Below are 24,080 nucleotides of genomic sequence, written 5' to 3'. Positions count from 1 at the left end.
TACATTATCTCATCTAATACTAAAATGACCCTGTGAGGTACACATCGAAAATTCCAATCTATAGATGAACGTGGATCCTGGTTAAGTGACTTGCTCAAGGCCATTACAACGATGTGAATGACACAGAGCCAGATGGTTTCTCTGGCAGCCTCTGGGCCAGAGTGACAGCCCAGGGTGGCCCTGATCAACACAGTGGCTTAAAACGAATGGGAGGAGGGGAGCTGAGAGCTGGGGACAAGGAACTTCCCAGAGTTCCTCTGGAGTCCCAATTCCCCACTCTTTTTTTTAAGACAGAATCTCACTCTGTCCCTCAGGCTGGAGTGCAGTGGCACCATCATAGCTCACTTTAACCTCAAACTCCTGGGCTCAAGTGATCCTCCTGGCTCAGCCTCCTGAGTAGCTAAAGCTACAGGCTCATGCCACCACGCTCTGCTAATTTTCAATTTTTTTTTTTTTTTTTGTAGTGGTAGGGTCTTGCTATGTTACTCAGGCTGGTGTCAAACTTCTGGTCTCAAATGATCCTCTGGCTCAGCTGGGATTACAGGTGTGAGGCACCACACTCAGCCCTCTCCTCTTTTTAAAACGGGGGGTTGGGGAAGAGAGCATTGGAGGCCTAAAGACTCTCCTTGCTCCTTTCTCTCTCCTTTGAAGAATCATGGTGATTTACCCCACATGCCAGAAGGCCAGGCACTGGGGCACTAGGGCCACCCTTCCCTGCCCTAAACCTTGCATGGCCTGTTTCTAAATGGAAGAATGCAGCAGAAAGCAGGAGCAAGGAATTAGGAATAAAGACATTTGTGGGGTTAGGGAACCCCAGGAATGGTCTGCTTGCCCCATAAATCCCAATAGCTATATCTGCTTTTTGTCAAAAGCAGAAGAGTGAGTTTACTTCCTCCATGGCCACCATGACCTTCTAGCCTTCCTTTCCCTTCACGCACATGACATACATCACACACACACACACACACTGGAGGGCCACCTCTGGGTGACCCAGGCATCCCCTCTCCCTGCCTCATCCTATTAATGGGAACACCACCACTGCTCTTCCCTAGGGGAAGGGAGTTTCCTGCAAATTCTCTTTAACCTTGGACTGGGGTCCAGGGCCAGCCTATGATGGAAAATAAATATGTCATCCTGTGCATCTGAGCAAGAAGAGCTCAAAGCATCAAATACCCCATCCCCTCGTTTTACTGATGTGGTGGGGGCCAAGGAGGGAGCAGGCTTGCTTAGGATCATGGAGCACCTCCTGGTACCCAGTCCTCATTTGTGTTCAGCACCCTCTGTGGGCTTTCTGGTTCCTGCAAGTGCTCAATGAAAGACAGGAGTCTGCAAAAAAGAGGTAGGTACTTGCCTGGTGACCCAGAGAGCCTCTCACTGTTTTGGGAGTCTGGAAGGAGGCTATTGGAATGCCTTGAGAACTCTGGCCAGTGGCCTCTCCCCTGTCCATGTGGCTGTGTGGGGTTGTCTTCAACTATCTTGTTGGAAGCCTGTGGATACTTTCTGCCCCTCTCCCTCTCTGTGTGCCCCACTTGGGTGTGGACTACCCTCTTTCCTGTGGGGGCCTGGGTCTGCAGGCCCAGTGATTGGCAGTTATCTTTGTAATAACTTTCATTCGACTTCCTACTCAGGGCAAGAGTGCTGTAACGGCTGGCTAGTGATGCCAGAGCTGGCTGGGAACTCACCACCACCCAGCTGCAGGAATCCCACGGGGCCCGGATCATTCCCCCAGTCCAAATGCCCTGTGCTATTGCAATCGGGGGTGCTGAAGCCAGCAGCTACATTCTGTTCACTTCTCAAACACCAGCAAAATGCCAACATCACAGCCACACTGAAAAAAAAAAATGCAGTGCTCTGAAATAAAGTAAAAGAAAATAAAATGAAGTCAGTAACTATGGCCCTCGCACTGGGCCCCACTGCCTGCATGTCAGTCTACCCTGTTAATCATCACGTATGATTTTTCAAAGAGCTATTTTGAGAAACATTTAGAAAATGGCTTTTATATAGCTATATATACCTCATTTATACCCTCCCGAAATGGTCGCTCTGTTTAGCAGCAGATGGCTTTTTCCACTAGTTTTCTTTTCATTTCTCAGTCAAAGTTAAGTAGGAAGTCAACCTGCTTCCTAACCCCAGGCATACACTTATCACCCACAGTCCACCCTGGAGTCAGGGTTGTAGGTGGGGGGGTGAGGAGGAAAGGCCGTGGGTTCTCCCTAAGGCACCGCTCCAGAAAACCCAAGGGGACAAAGGCAGCGGGCATGGTGCTGAGAGGGAAGGCTCAAAGCTGGGATTAAGGAAAGAGCAGGGCCCCCGGGTAGGAGGTAGAATAGAATGTGGCTGCTCTGGTTTGCTGCAGTCAACAGCTTGGGTATCTCAAGGTCCACGAAGCATGTATAAGACTATCCCTTTGGCCGCCGGAGAACAAGGGCCAAGCAAGATTAACTACCCTGGCGGCACCTGAGTGCTGTACCTTTGGCCTGCAGGAAGCCGCAAGTCGGGCCCTGTATGGTTGTCATGGCAACAGCAGTGCTGAGGCTCCTAAGGGCAAGGGGAGGAGAAGGGGGGTGGAGAAGGCACGTGGTGGCTTTTCTGGAAAAGCCCATCTGTTTCTTTCCCCTAGGAAACTAAGTCAGGGAAAACAACAACAGCAACAAAGGAGGGATGGGTGTCTGGGGTCTAGAAAGAGAAAGGAGAGAAAAGACTCAGATGCTCCAAGAGCAGCTCTCCTGATGGGATGTGCTTCCCTTCCTTTTGGGGGAGGCGAGTGACTGACAAAGAAAAGGACTGGGCGGGCCCCCGTGGGCGGCATCTGTGCAGGAGCCATGTGCAGGATCAGGGCAGGCTCTGTGACCTCAGGTTTGCTGGGGGCAGTCTTTGTGGGACCCTACCAGCCACAGCAGGATTTCTTCTTAGCAGGGTGGCCGACCTGAATGGTGTCCCCTCTCACTGTGTCTTCTTGCTCCTTGAGGAACCTGGGAGAGGGGAAGAGATCGTGTCAGTGATGGAGAAGTTGGCAGGCCCAGGGGCTGGCAACCTGGACAAGCCACCCTCAGGTTACAGGTCATCTGGGTCATACGGAGAGAACCCACCCTCACCACGGCATCAGAGACAGTCCTGAACATCTCCCCCTGGACAGTACAGGTGCACAACTGTAATTGTAAAGCCAGAGAGTTTAGTCGACATGGATCCTTCAAGACACCTCCTCCAGGAAGCCTCTCCTGATCCTCTAGTAAGCCTAAGTGCCCCTGACAGCATCTGACCCTTCCTCTGTCATGACCCCATCACCCAGCATCACAATGCGTGGCTTCCCTGGCTGTGTCCCTTGGCAGAAAATGAGTTGCTTGGGACCGAGACTTATCTTTTGTCTCTGTGCCTCTGCAGCCTATCACAGTAACCAGCATACAGGTGAGGCTCCAAAATATACTGATGGGTTGTGCCCTCTGCAGTAGGGCTGTGCCATGTGGTCACAGCTCCAGATTAATTGTAGGAGGTGAGGAATTAAAAATCATGGTAAACACCTTGTCTCTGCTTTATACTTTCAAAACGCTTTTGCATTACGCACCTCCTTCGATTCTCTTAACAACCTGTGAGTGGGCAGAGAAGGAAGGTGTGATTGATGTTCCCACCTTCCTGACAAAGCTCAGAGAGGCAGGGCATTTGCCCAGGGAGTCGGGGGCAGAGAAAAGCCTAGAATGTTTCCTCGTGATACTCCATAACCCCATAACCTCGCCAGTGCACACAGGAGTTGTTCTGGGCTCTTAATTACTCAAAGAAAAATATTTTTAAATGCCCCAGAATGAGTGCTGAGCACAAAATGGGCTCTGTTAAGTATTTGCTGGATGGATGAATAGATGGAATGCAATGAAGGCCTAGATGGATGGATGAATGAGTGAATGCTTAAGTGTTGGAAATGAGTCCCAGCAGGGTTTTGTTGTTTAAATTTTTGGTGTAGGCAGGGCCTTAAGGAACCAGTCTTTTCATGCTACCAGCACCATTACCTTGGTTACCTCCCATTGATTCCCCATCACAGCCCCTCTTCTTTCTGGTTTCTACACCCACTCCTTCCTCCCACACCCAGGAACTCATATTATAACCCATTCTTGCCTCCAGCTGGCTTCCAGCTAGTCCCTGCTAAGACATCAGCCAGTGCTGAGGGGCCTCTGATCTGACCTTTCCCAGAAGGATTTGCATTTAAAAAGAGCATCCCTAGGAAAAGGCAGCCTTTAAGACTCAGAAGAAGACTGTAATGGGGGTGACAGGCAGGGATGCTTTCTTTCCCAACATCATTGTTTCAGAAAGCTGCTCCTGACGCTGCAATCCCATACAAAGGCTTAGGACCCCACTGCCTATACTCAGAGGGCTCTGGCCAATAGGGAGGAAGGGGGGGTCAGAGGCGTGGCCTGGGTGGAGGGAAACACGGTGCCTCCCCGAAGGCAGACACAGCTGGACACAGCAGTTACTGCACCTGGGGAGCACATCTCTTTACCTGGCCAGATGGAGCAGGGACTCTTTGGTGTTGTGACCAGAGTAGGCGCTGCATTCATAGAAGATCAGATTGTTCTCCTAGAATCATAAGACAGAGCGAATACAAGAGTATTGGAGAGAGGGGGCTGTGGGGGGTGGTGGGACAGCCCCCTTGTGCATCTACCTACAGCCTTCGCTTCTTCTCGCAGGCCCCTTGACCTTCCTCATAATCCTTCCCCACTCTGTACATGGCTGATTTCTGTCTCCACAGGCTCCCTGACTAATGCAAGCTCTGTAACCATCTCCCAGGTGAGCTCTAACAATTGTAAAACAATGAAACCATACGCCGTCTTAGCGCCTCTTTATACTTTCCCAAATTACTCTCAAGTACACACGTGCTCATTCCAGGTTACACCAGCCCTGTGATTCAGCCCTGTGATTGCAGGGTGGGCAATATTCTTCCCCGTTTCACAGGCAGATAAGCTGCAGTGAGAGAGGGCACTTGGCTGGCTTGTTCAGTCCCACACTGAGTTAACGGCAGAGCTCCTTGCAGCATGCTTTTCCCAAGACAGTGGCATTCCATAGGCCTTGGGGACAGGTGTCATGAGGCAGTCCAGTAGGAATTCTCTTTCGCACCCGTTAATTAATACTCCAGCTGCCCTGGCTGTCAGCACTGGTGCACCAGACTGGCCATCAGCTCATTAGGATGAGGTTGTGCCGCCTGCATGGTGCAGGAGCCCTTGGTTAAGGCTCATCATATTCCATTGATCACTCCCATTAATAGATTACTGGTGTCATTCGGACACTGCTGATGGCACAGGGCCCTGGCTTTTAGACGGCCTCTTCTTGGAGGCTGATGCCCTGAGGGGATGCAGGCCAGTTGAGTGAGAACAGTTATGTGGCGGCAGCTCAAAAGGCTCTGCCATGCTCCCAGTGCAGCTTTCCCCATCTACACCCACAGGCCAGCTCCACCCTCTGCCCTTTTCACCCAGCCCCATGGGCTCTGTCTCTCCCTGTCTGCATTTCTCTCAGATCTGCAATCTCTTGGGTCAGTCTGTCAAAGAGTAGAGGTTCCATGGTGTGGGAATAGTGGGGAGAGAAGGACATAGGACTTAGAACTGGAAGACATGATTTGCCTTCCTGCTTTGAGTTCTGAGCCCGCCTCGGATGAGCCGTGATAATGCGAATGCATCACTTAACTCCTGAGTCTATTTTTGTTTTTTCACTAACAAAAAGAAAAGAAAATGGATACAATCTTTGGGTCCAGGTATATTTTGAAATCTAGAATTTTCTGATTCTTACAAAGGTAATACATGTATATACCATATTTAATATAATACCCTCAGTGGATTTCAGACAGCACTCCATAATCAAACATATTACTATTTCTTCAGTGAAACCTTTGAATATTCACGCAAAGTGAGGTTACAACCATGAGTAGCCTCATGTCATTTCTGGTCAGATTTTTCTGCCAGATAAAATACAAAACAACCCTTTCTGTTTTCAGAGCTTTTTGGATTTCGGAATTGTGGACATGTAACTGTCTAATGACCCTCCATGTAGCCACCTGCCAGGCCCCTCCTTCTCCTTTCTCCTTGAGTCTTACCATCTGTGCTTGTTCTCCCAGGCTCTGAACTCATGAAACGCTGTTTAGGATGAGCATGTGAAGAATTACAGAATCATGGGGCTGGGAAGCACCCCATCCTCCCAGATACACAGTTCCATGAAAACCAAACTCTGAGGCAGTAAAAGAAGCCAAGGAACCACGTTTTGTTGCCTGATTTCCATTAAGCCCCATTGATTCCATTTTTGAGCAAGGCGCCCATGCTTATTTTAATGGTAGGTTTTCCAGTATGTCTCCTGAGTTTATCTTGAGTTCACGACTTTGAGGCTCAATCCTGACAGAAAGGATGAACTCTCTAACACAGTGGTCTGCAGAAGAACACACTGCTTTGCAGAGAGTGAGTTTTTCATCCCTGGGGGTGACCAAGTGGAAATGCAGATTGGAGGGGGATTGAAATAAGTAAACTATTGCTATCTTAGAATTTATAATTCTGAGTTACAAGGAAGGGACTTTAGGATAATTCCCCATACCCTAGTGGTCCCTAACCCACTCCATCTTGCAACCTGTGGCTTCCTATGCAAAGTTCTACATGCACAGGAGCTGGCCATTCCCAGGATGCCAAGACACCCATCTTTTCCAGTTGCTTTCTTCCCATGGCACTTCCAGAGAAAGTCCCCACCAAGGCTCTTGGGCACTTGCCCGACTTCCCTCGGGGTCACACTCTGTCCAGACAGATGGAAATGCTTGCTCTTTACCTTGGCAAGCTGCTCTCCGAGGCCCCAGGGGACTTCCCGCTCCTTCTCGTTGTCAAGCTTATTACCCAGCAGAAGAACAGGAACCCGATCTCCCACAGCTTCCTGCAAAACAGAAAATGTTTTCAACTGAGAGGGGTGTCATCGGATTGCCCAGAGGGCAGGCTGACAATGTCGGCTGGACAGATGGGACCTGGCTTCAGAGTCCCCTGCTGCCATAAAAGGTGAGGCCGTAACAGAGGTATCCTGAAAGCAGAAAACAGCTGCCTTCTCCAGGAGCCTCAGTTTATCATGCTTCTGCAAGGCGCCTGAGGCCTGCCTGTGGTGTCTCCTAGTCCCTGTGTGTGCAATGACCGCTCCCCCTTCACGATGCTCCTTGGATCTTAGATGGAACAGCAGGCCCCCCAAGGTGTGCTGGATGAGGGGACAGTTGATGCCAACAGGCCGCATGCCCCCTTCCAGAGCTTACAGCACCCTGAGGGCATTCCTAATTGGCCAGGCTTAGTCCGATGGACCAAGGCCATGAATGCCCCATGGACCAAGGCCATGAATGCCCCATGGTTTGGAGTTGTTCTGGAGGCTGCTTTGACTAGAAACTGCATCACCAGAGGCCTCCTGATAGCACATAAGCTTCTGAGGGTTGGATCCAAATCTGCCTCATGGTCTTGCGCCCACAAGGCTCCATAAATGACTGCCATGTGCCTCGCTGGAGAAGGGCGCCACAGACCCCTGTCACTGGGTGCTTTGGCTGTGAAGAAAGCCCTGTGTAAGAAGGAACATTGTGGCCATAGCAGCTGCACTGCTTGGGCCAGAAGTCGCAGGTTTATTCAAGGTATCACATTGTTTACTTCCCCAGTGGCTGTGGCTTACCAACCAGGGGCCTGCTTCCCGGGTCTCCACCTCCTCCCTGGTGAAAGGGGCACTGTATGTGTCTCTCCTGAGGGTGCCCAAAGGGCCCGGGACCACCAACTGCCATTCAGTGAGTAAATGTGGTAATGTGCACGTTGAAGAAGGTTATTTTTACTTAAATATTTAATTAGGGGCTTTTAATCATAATTTAGTAACAAATAGTTATTCATTGTAGCTAAATGTTTTACTAAATAGAGGGACCTGTGGGATAACAGAAGCTAATAAGCAGTTACAGTTTTGCCAATACTTTAGCTGCTTTACTTGAGCATTTCAAATAAATGTCCAAAGTCCATCTTACAGATACACCGATTTTAAATTTAAATGCTATTATGTTTGAAATTAAGCCTCAATGTTTCCTTAATCTGTGCATTCGTTTTTACTGCAGTTTAATAGGGGAAAAAAATTCTTATTTACCAAATGAGAAAGTTAAGGCTCAGAGAATCAAAAAGAACATTTAACACCATAAGCACTGAATTATGAGAACTCTTTAGTATATGGGTCCTCGCTTCTCCAATCTTTTCCTCCATATTCTTATTTCCAATCAAGTCTCTGCTACTTAGTGTCTTATTAACTGGAACTCTCTAAAAATGGTATCTATTGGTGAGATGATAACTTGTGTTTGCAATGATGACTCAAAGGCACTATAAGATCTTACAGTGTCTTCTGACCCATCAAAAAGAGATTAAATTCTGGACACTGCAGTTGCTGTGCTAAGTGGATTGCACATATTCCAACTAGTTGAAAGTGAGAAAGCCACTCATGGCATATCTGGAATCCTGTGGCCCCCTATTAGCTAGAGCATTCGCTAATGGGAACACCCCCTCCTCTGACCGTGCCGTGCCACAGGATACTTGTGTGAAGAGCTTTTCACGGAAAGGGAAGAAAGGAGGAGGAAGCAGGGAAATGGGCCAAGCAGCTTGCTGTTTAGAGCACATGGGAGAGAGATATTTGTAGATTTATGTGTGAGGAATGATTAAGGCTTGTGGGATTTCTTGACATGGAAACTCTGAAAATATGAGCATCAGACTTGAAATCCTAGGGCAGAATTCTACCCCGGGTTTTGTTATTATTTGGAATGGGCAATGGCTTCTGTTTCCTCGCTTGCAGAGGGGATGATGGATACTGAATGACCCAGTAGGATGAGGTAGGGAATGGGTCATAAGCCCAACATCTGGGTCCTATGCACCATAAACAGCAATGGTGCCTCTTGCCTCCTGGGAAAAGAAAGGGCAGGTTTCTTTTTTTTTGAGGCCGAGGTGGGTGGATCACGAGGTCAGGAGTTCAAGACCAGCCTGGCCAAGATGGTGAAACCCTGTCTCTACTATAAATACAAAATTTAGCCAGGTGTGGTGGTGGGCACCTGTAGTCCCACCTACTTGGGAGGCTGAGGCAGAGAACTGCTTGAACCCGGGAGGTGGAGCTTGCAGTGAGCCAAGATTGTGCCAGTGCACTCCAGCCTTGGTGACAGAGAGAGACTCTGTCTCAAAAAAAAAAAAAAAAAAAAAGCAATTCCTGGATATAAAAATAAAGGAGCTTAGAAGGAGCAGGAAAAAAAAATTTAAAACAAAGCACCCAGCAGGAGCTGCGGTTTCTGTTCTTTGTATTGTTCCTCTCTTGCACAGCCACTCTGGACAACTCACTTCCCTCCAGGGACCCTGGCCTGCCACCGATAAAGGAGAAACAGACTCATCTCCAAATATTTGGCAAAAATATATGACAATACTCATAAGACCAGGGAGTGTGCTAACTGTCACAGCCAGTCACCATCACCCCGGCCCAAGGTCATCAGTCTCTGGCAGAGGGGCAGGGAGAGGAGCTGGTACTGGGGTAGGTACCTCATGGTCCTCTCTGACTTTGACCCCAAAAGTCTTGAACTATCTGTCTAAACTTTATACCTTTCTCATACCTAACTAGGTTTTCAGCCTGCATACCACTTAGCACAAGATGTTCAAAATTACCTCCTAGATGAAGCAACACCTCCTTCAAGCCTCCTAGGGCTTTGGTGAACAGGTCTCAGGTCTATTCAAACTCTGTTGCTGAGACTGTGAGAGATGTTGGTAAAAATCCCATCAGCATGACAGGTTGGAGTGAAGTCATCTTAGCTCCTTCATCAGGCACACGATCTCTCTTTAGGAGACGTGGGTTCTGCCCTAGCTCTGTCACCATGTCTCCATGTGACTCATCTGAGTCTCTCCTCTTTTCTGTGTCTCTCTGTTCTAAAGCCAGGTTCTGTTCTATGACCCTCTAACAGAGAGCCTTCCCTCCACTTTCAGTTATTTCAGCTGCCTTTCTATGAACTTGGGCTTGTTGGAAGACAGACTTGTTGAAATTCAAAAGATCACCCATCTCTGACTTTAAATAACAAGAGCTGTCAACTTGGAGCAGTGGATTGGCATTCAGCTCAGAATGTGCAGCTGTTGGGTTTGGTTGGTTGCTGCCTATGTGCATGTGTGTGTGTGCGTGTGTGTATGTTTTAATATCTATTTGCTAGGAGACATGAAAAAGCACTTAGCTGGGATAGTGCTGCTATTTCGCTGGAGCCAGAGCAAAAATTTTTTCAGCACATTAAAGCATGCAGTTATGCTAAGAAAAAAATGACTGCAAAATTATATCTTGGGGGTTTCCATATTTATCCATCCCCTGGACTATGAGTCAAAACAAGACTTATTTGTGTGGTTCATTTTAAACTGCCAGCACTTCAAGCTCAACTTGGAACGTGGAGAAAAAAAATCAAACTGCTATTTTTTGCACCATGCTGTGCATTGTCACCAATGACAAAGATCGCAGAATGAGGTTTAGCCAGCAGCCCAGGAAGGGAGAGGGAAGTGGGCCAGGACCCCTTGAGCTGAAGAACTGTTCTGCTTTGAGAGAGAAGCAAGAAGCACTGAAAAGTAAATGAACACCTGCTTTTCAGGAGCAGATTTCAGCCATGGACCACAGGACAAGAGAGAAGCAGTGCAGTGTGGCAAAGCCCTCGCTTCTAGATCGGGTGGTGCTGCTGACAAGTGTGGGCGCCTTTGGGAAAGTCACTTCCTCTTTTTGGATCATAGTTTTTCTTACTTATAAAACAAGAGGTTGCATTAGATTAATCTCCACGTTTTTTTCCAGCTCGGAGACACTGGTCTATTCGGCTTAACTCCGCCAATTCTATGTCACTTCCTCGACTTACATGCCCAGCAATCTAGTGCTATCAGAACGGCAAGAGGCTCTGAACAAGCAGCTCAGCATCCCAGGACTGCAGACACTGGGGGCCAGCAATCTGGCTCTGGGGGAAATACCAGCCCATACAGGCTTGTATAGGCTGGCGTTCTAAATTCTCTTTTCTCTACCCGACACAGGCCCCAGAATCTTCTGATGTCCAGTTTGTCCCATGGTCACACATGGGGCCTTAGAGCCTGACTAGTTTCTTTTCCAGATTGGAATGGTTAAACCAATTCTACCCAATTGAGATAAGAAATTGGGGGTGGGTTGGAAATGCCGAGTTGGCTGAAAGACTGCCTGCGGTGACTTCCTATAAGGCACTCGGGAGAATCGGCACAGAGTGCATCTGCTTGGGCCTCTTCTGCAGAAGGCCTGCAGGCAAGGTAAAGTTGCCTAGACTGGGTGAAATAGCAGAACAAGGGCAAGGCCACAGTCTTCCCACCTCATCAAGCAGTGCTGGTACTCTCTTGCACCAAAGGATTTTGGTTCCCTCTGGGCTGGAAGGACCCTCCAGAATCTTCTCATCCACACACATTCCTGCTCTGTCTTGGCCTCCCAGAGAGAGAGTCAAATGTCATCATACACTGTAGAATTTGGGGGCCAGGAGGGAGCATTTGGTCTGCTCCCTCGTTGAATGATTGGCCAAGGTTTCATGGCCAGGAAGTGACCAAGATGGGATAGTAAGAACTTCCTTTCAGGGAGCTCCACTACCTCCCCCGAGCATCTGTTCCCACCCCACACAACCTCTTCCAAGAGTCTTTCCCATGCAGGCATGTATAGCAACTGAAGCCCTTTTTTCTTGTGTGCTTTTCAGGTTGAGGGAGGAAGGGGGACTGTCAACAGCTGGCCACCATTCACTTACTAATAAGGCTTCAGAAACTTGAAGACTGTTATTAAAGCTCCCCCTCCACCCTCCCTTCTCCAGGCGAGGGAGTTGGTAAAGTGCTTGGAGCTCTTTGGAAAAATAAGGTGCTCCACAAATATAAGGTACTTATTATTTTCAGTTCCCCTCAGATCAAATTAGGTGTCAAGTTTTAATCTATCACCTGACACCTCTGATTGCTGGTTGCCAAGGCAGAATGACTTAGCTTTTCAAGAATGTAGAGAATAATTGCATTTATGATGCCACCGTTCCACACCTTCAACACACACTCTGCCATTTGACACAGCCTCCTGCACTTGTTTCTGAAACTCTGTGCTGCTGAACTGAATGCGCTGCCTGGTCTATCATACTGAGTCCCAGAGCTCCTAGTGTGTGCTGGACATGCTGTAGATGTGTAGTAAATTCTTGGTGAGGGGTCACAGGCATCTTTGGAAATGATTTAGAGCTCTTCTACTCAAAGGGTCATCCCTGGACCACCAGCATCAGCCTCACCTGAGAACTTGCTAGAAACACAGAATCTCAGACCCCAGCCCCGACTTGCTGAAGCAGAGACTGCATTTTAAGAAGGTCCCCAGGAGAGTCCTATATTTGTTAGGGTTCAAGGAGCACTTGTTCAGGCCGGGAACAGTGGTGGCTGAGAATCAAAATTCCCTGGGGAGCTTTAGTTTTATTTTTTATTTGCAGGCCCTGAACCACTCTGGGAGAGAAGGCCCTGGCCTCTGTTCCCTTTAAAAGCTCCACATGTGATCCTGATGTTTATCCAGGTTTAGAATAATCACTTAGAGCTTAAATGTATCTTTGGCTAATATCTAAAAAAAGGAAAAACTCAAACTACAAATCATATAGAAACGCCCTGTCTACACGTAAGCAATTCTGATTTAACTATGTATAGATTTACCATCTCAGCCGGGCTTCCCGAGCCCACAGATACACCAAGGCTTCCGTGGGCCTCTTAGCAGCCACACGCCACTGATGCATTTCAGCCCCGTCCCACAAAGCAACGTTTCTGGAGGACGACTAAACTCATGCTTCAACCTGTGATGGTGGCCTTCTGAGATTTCTTCATCTCCACCACCAAACTGTTCCATCTCTTCTTCTAGATCCCAGGCTCTGTGCAAAACAGGGACCTTAGAAACGACACTCCCTAATGACGGCAGAGAACATAGTTCCACAAATTTGTCACCATCCATTCCCATTAATCCCAGCCTTAGCTAAGCTAAGGCTTAGCCCTAGCACACACCAAAATTTAGACATTAGGGGACAACTAAATGTCTGTGAAAAGGACAGGTGACCCTGGAGAAGTTAGGCCTTCCCTTTCTTCACTTTTGAGTGAGATGGCCATACTAGGTGGGATATTTTCAAAGGGAAACTCTTTTGTCTAACAAAATTGTACCTGACCTCCAATATGCTGAAAAACGCAAGGCAGCTCTGACGGAGATGGGGGATGACAGACCCGGATCCATGACCACTAAACCTTCCCCTGCCGCTCCCCAGTCTCTGGGGAATGTCAGTCTGATTCCAGGGCTCCAAGGAAGAAAGTCTGGAAACCCTTGGATTAGGTAATCCCTAACGTCTCTCCTGGTGCTTAACTTCTGTAAGGAAGATAAATCTGCTTGGTGCTGCCAACAACAACAACAAAAGTAAAAGAAGAAAAGAAGAGAAGAATCATGTCATCGACTCCAAAGTTTAGAAAGGAATTACTGCCGGATTCACCCATACCATTTGCTTCTATTATTAGTTTGGTGTACAGGCAATCCACTACCTACATTTCAAAACTTGCATTTTCTCATTCGTAAGTGCGTTAGGCACAGTAATTTTGAGAAATAATAGGTATTAGGCAAATTCTTGAGAAACCCTTGAATCTGGCTTCCATTTTGTTCCTTATTTTTCTCGGTAATCAGAAGGATGCAGATTAACAAAAGAGAGACGCGTGACCCAGACATGCAAAACTACAGAGAAACAGGCAGAACTACAGAGAAACTACAGGCAAAACTACAGAGAAACAGATTTGGGTGAAAGGGATCATGGATCTTAGGGCCAAAAGGGTCAAAGAAATTGACAACTCCAAGAGTCTGCCTTCATAGCAGTGCGGTATCCATTCATTCATCCAGGAGCTGTTGGTCTCATGCAAAGCATCCAGGTTATAGCAACGAAGATGCAGCTTCTGTTCTCAGGCAGCACGGAGTCCAGTGGGAGACACGGGTCGATAAATAAGCGATTTGTAGCAGCACGATAATTATGTGATGGGATATGCAAGGTTTTATGGGCTTGGAACAAAGAGCTGAACATAAGCTTCATGAGGGCAGGAGCTTTGTCTCTTTTATTCACTGCTAGGATTCCCAGGCCCTAGAATAGTGCCTGCCAGTGTTTTGAACAAATAAATGAGCAGACCATGAATCCTGCTGGTGGAAGGGGTGGGAGATCCTACTTGGCTGTTCTGTGAAGGAATCAGCCGAAGCCTGGCAAAAAGCAATTTGTAGCTTGTCCACACCAGCACTGGCCTTGAGAAGCCTGCACTGGAGTGGTGGAAACACTAAAAAAAAGCACGTACAAAACGACATATCGCAAGGAGGAATCATAAACGTAGAGTCTCCCGGATAATTCAGAATGCAAAGATAACACAGTTGCTCTTGGGTCCTGCCAAGACTCTTGATTTTGAGGTGAGCCTGGAGCCCTCACATTCTGGATCAACCTCCCCTTGTGTGAAGAGCTGTGACAGAGGCCCCCAAACATTGCATGGTGTGGCTCCCGGGCAGGGAATAGCTGGGCCTACCGGAGCTGGAAAGACTCGGGGGTAGGAAGAGGTGCTGGTGAGAATGAGGGAAGAATCTGCTTGTGACTCAAACACTGATTTCTCTAGGACCCTTCCTTGACACTCCACTGTGTCCCCTCCCCCATTCCAGTCCCCCTCAATCATGGCCCAGCAGTGACACAGCTGCTGGCATAATCTGGATTTTCCGTGTCCCTTTCTCCATGAGGGCAGGGACTGTGTCTGTCTTGTTCACTTCTGGGTCCCCAGTAACTAGCCTGGTACTGGGAACTCAGAAGAACAGAGGAACACATGCCTGCATCAGTTTGTTCCTGGAAAAGGCAAGTTCTGAATCAGATTTTGAAAATGCAGAGGCCCCCGCGGGAGCGGGAGATGGACAGAGAAGAAAAGAGAAGCCACAGTCAAGCCTAAATGCTCCTAGGGAGGTCGCCAGCTCACCTCCACGCTGCTCAGCCACCGCCGCACCGACAGGAACGACTGCTTGTCTGTGAGATCGTACATGACGATGACACCATCGGCCTTTCTGAAGAACTGCTGGGTGATGCACCGGTACCTGCCACAGAAGGGCCATGGGTCAGGCATGCATGGCCTTCCCTCTGGAGCCCAGAACTTCGGGCAGCTCCTCACCTCTCCTGCCCAGCCGTGTCCCACAGCTGCAGGGCCACCTGAGAGCTGTCCACATTCAACGTCTTCACACGGTAATCAATGCCTGCAGGGTGAAACGGGCCTGTTAGGGCTGCCCTGGGCCAGAGGCACCTCACTTCCAAATCAGGAAACGATGCTTCCAGTGTCTGAAATCACATCAGGCCCAAGGTGACAACCCTCCCTGTGCAGCTCGTGGGAGGCTAAATGGAGAAAAGAACAGAGCACTGGGGAGGCATGGGATCTCAGCTCTGGTCCTGTCTCTGCCACTTATTAGCTGTGGAATATTGATCAAATCACTTAACCACTCTGAACTGCAGGCTCTTCACTGTAATACAAGCCATATGCTCTTTCTTTCCCTCCCTCCCTCCCTCCCTCTCTCCTTCCCTCTCTCTTTCCCTCCCTCCCTCCCTTCCTTCCCCCTTCCTCCCTCCCTCTCCCCCAACTCTTTATTTCTCTTTCTTTCTTTTCTCTCTTTCTATCTCTCTCTTTCTTTCTCACCTAAAATTCTTTCAGAGGCCCCCTAGTAAAATTCAAATGTCCCAGGGGTATAGCCTCCATCAACCAATCCAAAGGTATGCGGAGGAGGGGAAGAAGGAGGGGAGGAGGAATAGGAGGAGAAGGGTAGGAACTGGCAGGTAGAGGAAAGGACAGAACAGAAGGGGTAAGAGAAAAAATCACAGGCAACGTTCACCCTTGAGATGGGTTACAGCTCCTAATCCTACACTGGGCTGATCACAACCATCTCGCCAGGGGTGTGACCCTACCTGGGGTCCTCAACCCCAGAGAGAGGGGGCAAGGTGAGTGAAGTGCATTCTGTACCCCACAGCAGCCCTCAGAGGTCAGGACCTCAACACAGATGTTTTGATACAGGTATTCCCCACTCCTGCATCCTGTAAGAATGTTCGCAAAGGCATAAAGAGGTTCGAAAGTACATCCCCGCCCCCACCACCGTAAGTTCCAGATCTTAGAACTTTAGGGCATCTCCCGCAACCTTCAGAAAGGCCTCTGGAGGGCTCAGGAAGACAAACAGCAACAGCAGCTTGGACAGATAGAGACAGAAGAGACCAAACAGATAACAAAGAGGCAGTAAATGGAAAAGGTCATCCCGGCCACTGCCGCTGGGCAAAGGTTAGTGCATTAAGGACCCATGAGTGAGGAGAGCGGGGAGGATCATCCACTTCCAGAATGTCAGGGGCAGCAGGGAGTCTAGAGGCCCTCTGCTTCACAGATGAGGGCCAGAGAGGAGTGCAATTGTCTGGGCTGAGAAAGAGTGATTTCTCCCATTAATAGAATGCTTTCTATTTCCAGCGTTTCTATGTGTTGCCTCCCCACCTTCACAGAGTCCCACTGTGACATCCATGTGAGTTATCTGCACACACATGTGCACACATGCATATGTACTCATACATACACGTTCACACACACACACACCGAGAGATGAAGCAGGAGTCACGAGCCATCGTGCCTTGCCCGAGCTGGTCGGTAGCAAGGTGAGCTGCAATCCCAGCTCTGAGGCTCACTGCTCCTCCTGTAGCCAGTCTCAGGGCACAGGATACAGGCAGCTTTGTTTCACCTAGAAGGCCCAGGGCTCAGTGCTCCCAGCAAAACAGATTACAGTGGCTGGGAGGTGAATCCAAGGGTGAGTTTTCTTCCTGGCTAGAAGTGGAGGGGCTCTCCCGGTCTGTGCTCTGGGAGACAGAAGGGGCTGCTTGCTTTCTGATAACAACTCAGGGGAAAGGCATCCATGGTCATACACCTTCAGGGCCAGATCCGAAACCAGCTGGTGTTGCCCAAGGACAGAGCCCTCTGCCTGCTGGTAAGGCTCGCAGGTAGAGGGGCAGGGAGTTTGCTGGGGCAGCTGGGTCCTGGCTGCCCTCAGCTCCTGCTCCACCTCATGGGCTAGGTGCTTTGCTGGAGGATAGGCAGCTGTCTCTGGCAGGGAGTGAGACGGGCAAAAAGAGTGTGCTGGAAAAATGTGTTCTGTGCTGTGGTGAGCTTGGTGAGACTCCCTGCTGGACACGCGATATGTTTCTCTCTGCAGCCTCAGACAGGCAGGCTGAGGAAGCAGATCAACAGGCTCTTGGGGGCTGGGTGTGAAGGACACAAGGAGAAGACAAGGGGGTGGGGATGAAGAGGTGGCGTGTGCAAACCCGAAGCCAGAGAACACAAGTCCAACAGGATGGGCAACACGGAATAACTGGGGACCAGAGGGCCTGGATTAAACTGATTTTAAGACTACCACCAGTTCTGAAATCCCAGGAGTCAGGAGACTCATGTTGTGCATTCCTGTCTCAGCTCTGCCACTGACCAGCAACATGACCTTGATGGCATTGCTGCAGCTCATTTTGGGGGGTTCTCTCTCCTCATCGGTAGATGGCAGTGAGATGGAGGTACGAAGGGATGAAGGGGCTAAGTTGGATGCTCACAATCTTTAAGTGCAGCTGGAGCATTTAACCCTCACATCGGGGTGACCCTTGTTTGCAACAAATTGCTTCTTGAAGGATGGCTCAAGTCAGGAGCCTCCTGGCACCTTGAAAGGTGCTGTGGAGATGGTGTGGGTTAGCACTGAGCTGATGGTTGCCAGGAGGGTGACCTTAACCTTTCTCGAGGTGACAGCCCTGAGCTGTCATAAGGCAGGAGCGATGGGGAGCAGTGGCAGCAAGTTGCTCTGGAGAAATACCCTAGTGGGCTGCTGCAGGGATTTCTCTGTACAGATGTGCAGTGGGACAGACACTGGACCGGTGCCCAAGAAAGGGCAGGGGCATTCTTCCAGAAACAGCTTCTGGAAGAAACACCTTGCATTCTGGCCTGTGATTTAATGCAGGGAGGTTGTGAACCAAAGTGGAGAAGTGGGAAGAAGGCTGGACTCGGAGTCCTGGGTTCCAGGGAGTTTGGCTATAACTCGAATGATCACTCTACTGTGGATCTCAATTTTCTCACTTACAACATGAGAGGATGTAATTAGACGATTCCCAAGGTTCCTTCCAGATCTAGCATTCTGCAAAAACCATCAGTGTTGTCTCCAGGATGCCTGCAGGGCTCAAGCACCTGCTCTTGAAGGAGCAGGCTGGGCCCTAGGTGGGGCAGGCAGGATGCCCCAGTCACCAGTTGCACTGGAGCAACTGGCATTTCACACAAGCCACTGGTCCAGTACAAAACATGCTCTTACGAGGGAGTGGGAGACCAGGAAGTTGGAGGACCCCTCGGAGGATGGAGGTGAGCTGGAAGAACAGCCAAAGCCCTGCCACTGTGCTGTAGCTGCTGCCCTTGACAGGAGATTGGCCGGAGCCCTGTTTTGGGGTTGGACAGGTTTGGCCCGAGAGGCTGTGACTCTGTGGCTGTTATATCTGTTTAAAGGGGGCAGCCTGCAGGTGGCTGGTGTGACATCTGCTTCCTGACATGTGTCCCAGAGCAGGGCCTGCAGTGTGGCAGGGAAGCTAATTTGAGCTGCTGCTCGAGCATGTATGCAGCGGTGTGATGAAGGGCATCCTGATTTGGAACCTTTGATATTTTTTACCCTTCCTAAATTGTAGGGTGTTTCCATAATTGGCCTCCTGGGAAGTGCAAATGAGTCTGATTTTCTATTTTTCAGAGCCTTCCATCTCAGGGCCACAAGTTGAAAATGTAAACGGCAGGCCACATGCACACTGCTCAGGGGACATGGCTCTGAGGCCTGCAGCCTGGGCACCCTCTCCCTGCCTCCCCCAGGCCTGTGCCAGAGCTGAGACTATAGGGCCTCCCTCACGGAATGCCCTCAGGGAAGGCAAGTTGACCTCCCAGGCACCGTCTCCTGTGTTACCATGCTCAGCACACTCCCAGCTGCCCCTCCCTCAAGGCCAGGCTCTTCTGGGCTTGCTTTGCAGGCTCTGCGCTTCTTCCCATCTGGGTCCCAATTTTTGTCTTGGGATGTTCTCAGTCTCTGGGTGAAGTTGAGCAGAAGGAAAGGCATGGGAAGATATTCCAGGTGTGATAACAGTTTAAGAAAAGGCCCAGCAATAAGGATGAGACACCTGAAGCAAGGACAGGACACCTGAAGCACATAGGCAGGGACCCCTCTCTGGGAGAAATGTTAGAAGGGCCAGTTTAGGGTAAGAGAAAGAAAATGGAGTCTCCCCAGGCAGGACTCTGGGCCACTCAAAGTTGGTCTTGTAGAACCAGCTTGTCACACAGCCAAAGGTCAAAGATGGTTGAGTCAGAGACCCAGGCTTGGAGGCAGTCTTAGGGTGCTGATATAGTTTGGATTTGTGTCCCCACCCAGACCTCATGCTCGATTATAATCCCCAGTGTTGGAGGTGGGGCCTGGGGGGAGGTGATTGGATCATGGGGGTGGATCCTTCATGAATGGTTTAGCACCATCCCTTTGGTGCTGTCCTCATGATAAGAGTTCTCATGAGATCTGGTTGTTTAAAAGTTTGTAGCACCTCCCCTCTCCTCTCTTCCTCCTGCTCTGGCCATGTAAGATGTGCCTGCTTTCCCTTTACCTTCTGCTGTAACTGGAAGTTTCCCGAAGCCTCCCCAGCCATGCTTCCTGTACAGCCTGCAGAACCATTAGCCAATTAAACCTCTTTTCTTTATAAATTACCCAGTCTCAGGTATTTCTTTATAGCAGTGCAAGAACAGAGTAATACAGCTACCCAGTTACAACCTCTCATTTTTCAAATGAGAGAAAACTGAAGCCCTAAGAGGCATCACGTCCTCTTGAGGTCACACAGCTTGTCAGTGGCAGGGCCCAGATGAGGACTCAGGACTTCTGATGTCTCACCGAACGTCCACAGCCCCTCCTGCCTGCACCAACCTCTGCCCACCTCCAGAGGCAGAAAAGCACCCTCACCTCTCATGGGGTGCTAAGTGCATACAACTCAATTTAGGGACACTATGGCACGGAAGAGAAGGTAGTTGAGGGGAAGGTATCAGCACCAACCAACTGAAGGGAATGTGAACAAGCCTCTAGCCTTTCTGGACCTCAGTTTCCTGATCTGTCGACTGTGCTGAACAGTACCTGTCCCCCAGGGTTGTTGTGGAGATAGATGGAGAGGATGACTACAAAAGCTTCTGGTAAATATTCAGGTCATACAAATATATTTTCAAGTACAGTTGACTTATCAGCTCAGTGAAATAGGCATGCAATGAATTTGTTTTTTGTTGAGTGATTCACCTTTCTGTTGAGTGATTCAAGCTGAAAGGTCCGTATGCCCTTGGGTCTCACCACATATTCCAATGCAACCCTCAACTGTGGGTGAAGGGATTAAAGGCCTCTGTTTAAATAAAATATCACCCATAGTGGGAATACATTAAGCCATGATCATCCATTAATAGCTGAGCCTAATGAGCTTCCACATTTAAGTCCAGCTGTCACCCAGCAGGCTGGGGACTTAGGACAGATGCAATGCGATGGGTAAAAGAAGCCATCCAGGAGCAAGGCCAGGATGTAGCAGGCCCTCAGGAAGGCAGGGGGAGGTGTGGCAGGATGTGGGTCTCGGGAGGAGTCCCGGTCAGTTCAGCGGGAGCAGGAGGACCCAGGGCCCTGCTGACAGTGGGGAGGAGTGGTCAAAAGGAGGGGGTACTCATTGAAGGGGGGGAGGAGATCCAAATCTACCTTTACCAAATTTAGTTTCATAAACCCAGGGTTGGACTTACGAAGTACTCAGGGGTCCCATCATCGTCCCAGGATGAGCTTAGCAGCTAGCAGCGTGAGGGGAGGTGGCTTCATCTTGCCCCTCCCAGCCTCTCTGTTGAACAGAGCAGACACCAGTATCCCTACTGGCCAATCCCCCATGGCCCTTCCCATGGGCTTCTAATGCCTCCTGCCCCGGGCTCCCTTCTCACAAACTCCCTTCCCAGAGATGGGCCTAGGACTCACCTCAGGGATGAGAACTCACCCACAGTGGCCGCCATGCCTGGGGAGAAGCGGTCCTCACACAATCTCCGCAGGAAGGATGTCTTCCCCACCGCAGAATTGCCCACGAACACGATCTTGAAGAGCCGGTCAGGGGCGGAGGGAGAGCTTTCCTCCTGTGGACGGCACCCAGTCTGACCAACTGCAGGGACCGGTCTTGCCAGCCCCTGCCCCAGCCACCAGAGGCCCTTCACCCATCCCTGCAGTGGCCCTCGGGGGTGCAGACCGGCCTCCAGACCTGCACCAGGAGGTTGCCAAAGCCTCAGCATGCAGTGAGCACAGTCGGTCTTGGGGCATAGTCGGTCTCTCTCCGCAGGAGGGAGGAGAAACAGCCACCCAAGCGACATTTGCTGTCCGTCTTCTGTGGCAGGGAGGCAGAGGCCAACCCTGGATTCCGGTGGGGTGGAGGAGGCAGCACGTTCACGGATAAGGACAACTTGTGCTGCAAGTGTGACAGGTCACAGAGGAGGGGATCTGAGCGGGGGCTTCAAGAGGAGGCAGGAATTCTTTCTGTGGGGAAGGACAAGGTGGGGCGTTTGCAGGGAGAAGGAGAGAAGGATGAAAGAAGGCTTATCCACATCACAGGGACAGAGATGTCCCAGGTTGGGACAGGGAGCTCCTTATTTCTGCCCTATCCTTGGAGGCCTGGACTAAATGGAGGATGTCCATCTCATGAGCTCCCATCGAGGCACTGCCATCTTCCTAGGGTAACTGAGGCACGAGGGTCTCCACTCAGGAAGCTGGGAAATGCTAGGCTGCTGGGCAAAGCTTCCCAGAGTCAGCCAGTCACTGCTGCCCTGTCTTTTGGGCCCAGCAGAGGGAAAGGGCTGGGACATGAAAGCCCAGAGAGGAGTGAACTTGCTCTAGGACAAAAAGCAAGTAGGAGGTAGAGTAAGGAACCACCTTCCAGCACAGCACCCTTCTGAGAAATGATCATTCATTTCAGGGAGCTGCCGCTCAACCGCAGGCATCTTGCCTTCAGGCCCAGCTCAGCGTTTCCTGGTCACATGGGGAGGCTCTTTTGAATCTATTTAAAAGTGAATTTGGGGGAATTAGCTCCTCTCATTGAGCAAATACTATAATGTAGTGACAGTCGTATTAGCAGTACTTGAGTTTCAGATAAAAAGCCATTAACTGCCTTTTGGAGAGAAATCAATTCCATGCAGTATTTAGCAGAGAATTCAAGGTCAACTACAAAAATTTAAACTAAAAGTTAAAAAAAAATAACAACCAACCTGCACTCAAAAACTATGCCTCCTGCCCCATTTTCTTTATTCATGCAATGCACAAGGGCACCAACTCTCTGCTGGTCCCTGTACTTTTAATTGTTATTTGTTTGAGACTAAAACTCAGCATATCAATCTAATACACCCAAGAACAGTACAGGGTAGGGAAGGTGAAACCCAAGATGGCAGGAAATGGTCCTGGTGGTAGAGGTGTTGCCTGATCCTTAGCCCTGTGGCCACTGCCCCTTCCCAGGCAGAGCACTTTTATTTTGCAGGTAAAGGCCCATTGACACATCAATGGCTCAGTGCCAGGCAGGACTCACCTCACAGGGGCAGCAAACTCTCAGGTATGTTCATGCACTTAACCCACTGTCCCCTCTGGGGGACAGGCCACCTGCCACAGGAAAATAAGATGGCTGGATTGTGGGGAGGGGGCTGGAGAAGAAGTACCTGGCTGGCAAGCCAGAAGATCTCTTCTCATCCTCCCTCCCTTCATGCTTTTTAATTTAAAAAATAAGCCTTTAAGAAATAAAATGTATGCTAATTTTTAAAATTAGGAAATACACAAAAGTAGAGAGGATAAATTCTTCATAATCTGCCCTACCATCCTGAAATGGTCACTGTTCATGTCTTTTTATTTTTATTTTTTAAGAGACAGGGTCACATTCTGTTGGCCAGGCTGGAGTGCAGTGGTGCAATCATAGCTCACTGCAGCCTTGAACTCCTGGGCTCAGAACTCCTCCTGCCTCAGCCCCTGAAGTAGCTAGGACTACAGGTATGCATCAACACATCTGGCTAATTTTCTTATTTTTTGTAAAGACTGGGTCTTGCCATGTTGCTTAGGCTGGTCTTGAACTCCTGGCCTCAAGCTATCCTCCCACCATGGCCTCCCAAAGTGCTGGGATTACTACCATGGCCTCCCAAAGTGCTGGGATTACCACCATGGCCTCCCATAGTGCTGGGATTACTACCATTTTACCAATTCATATCTTGATGCATCCCTTCCAACTTTTCTTTATATCATCTTTGTTTTATTTACAGAAATTTGAGATATATATAATTTTAATCCTACTTTATCATATATTATTAACTTACAAATTTTTTTAGCCACTGAAGTTTTGAAAATATTTTTAAAAGCTGTATAATATTCTAGTAAATTAATATACTATATCTTATGTCCCTATTATTGGACATTTTTTTTCAACTGTTTGCTATTATAAATAACTCTTGCATTCTTGAGTTAAATTTTTGTCTGATTTGGTTATTTCCTTATGAAGAATTCCCAGCAGTAGAAGTGCTGGTTCAAAGGATATGGTATTTTTAAGTCTTTGATTCATATTACCAAATGGGTTTCCAGAAGGGTTGTACCAATTTACACCTCACCAGCCTTGTATGGGAGGACCTGCTTTGCAGTAGCCTTCAAACGAGCATACCTTCTCTTGCTGGAGCTGTTATGTGGCTGCTAGTAAATCATACTTATTCCCTGCTGCAGTTTCTGTTCCCAGCAAAACGGCAGCAGGACCTCGTGGAGTGGGCACAGAAGTGAGAGAGCTCGGTGAGGAGGGCTGGGCTCCCCATCACTGTGGGGCTGGCCTCTCCTCTCTGAGGTCCGACTTTCCCATCTGTCAATGGGGAGAATAAACTTCTGACCTGACTCATCAGATAGTGGGGAGGATAAAATGCCATAGCAGATGTTTGAGCAGATGCTTAAGCCTTTTTCTTCATCCCCAGCTCCTACTGACCTCATGACACTTCTTTCACATTTTAGGG

The 24,080-nt window shown here is 49.2% G+C and overlaps 1 protein-coding gene across 1 annotated transcript in view; it reads right to left on the bottom strand.

The window, feature by feature from the left end:
• Positions 1–2,558: 2,558 nt before the first annotated feature.
• CRACR2A (calcium release activated channel regulator 2A) overlaps positions 2,559–24,080 on the bottom strand; it is a 137,050-nt gene continuing 115,528 nt past the window's right edge. Inside the window, exons 15-20 of the mRNA XM_030804541.1 lie at positions 21,068–21,200; positions 15,171–15,252; positions 14,982–15,096; positions 6,784–6,885; positions 4,487–4,563; positions 2,559–2,972 (exon numbers count right to left, since the gene is read on the bottom strand). Coding sequence (XP_030660401.1) covers positions 2,885–2,972; positions 4,487–4,563; positions 6,784–6,885; positions 14,982–15,096; positions 15,171–15,252; positions 21,068–21,200 — 597 coding nt within the window. The 3' untranslated portion in view covers positions 2,559–2,884. The remainder of the gene's footprint in view (positions 2,973–4,486; positions 4,564–6,783; positions 6,886–14,981; positions 15,097–15,170; positions 15,253–21,067; positions 21,201–24,080) is intronic.

The sequence above is a fragment of the Nomascus leucogenys genome, chromosome 23 (genome assembly GCF_006542625.1).
Source record: "Nomascus leucogenys isolate Asia chromosome 23, Asia_NLE_v1, whole genome shotgun sequence".
Taxonomy (NCBI): domain Eukaryota; kingdom Metazoa; phylum Chordata; class Mammalia; order Primates; family Hylobatidae; genus Nomascus; species Nomascus leucogenys.
The sequence above is the reverse complement of the archived record's forward strand: the minus strand, read 5'-3'. Positions and strand labels throughout refer to the sequence as shown.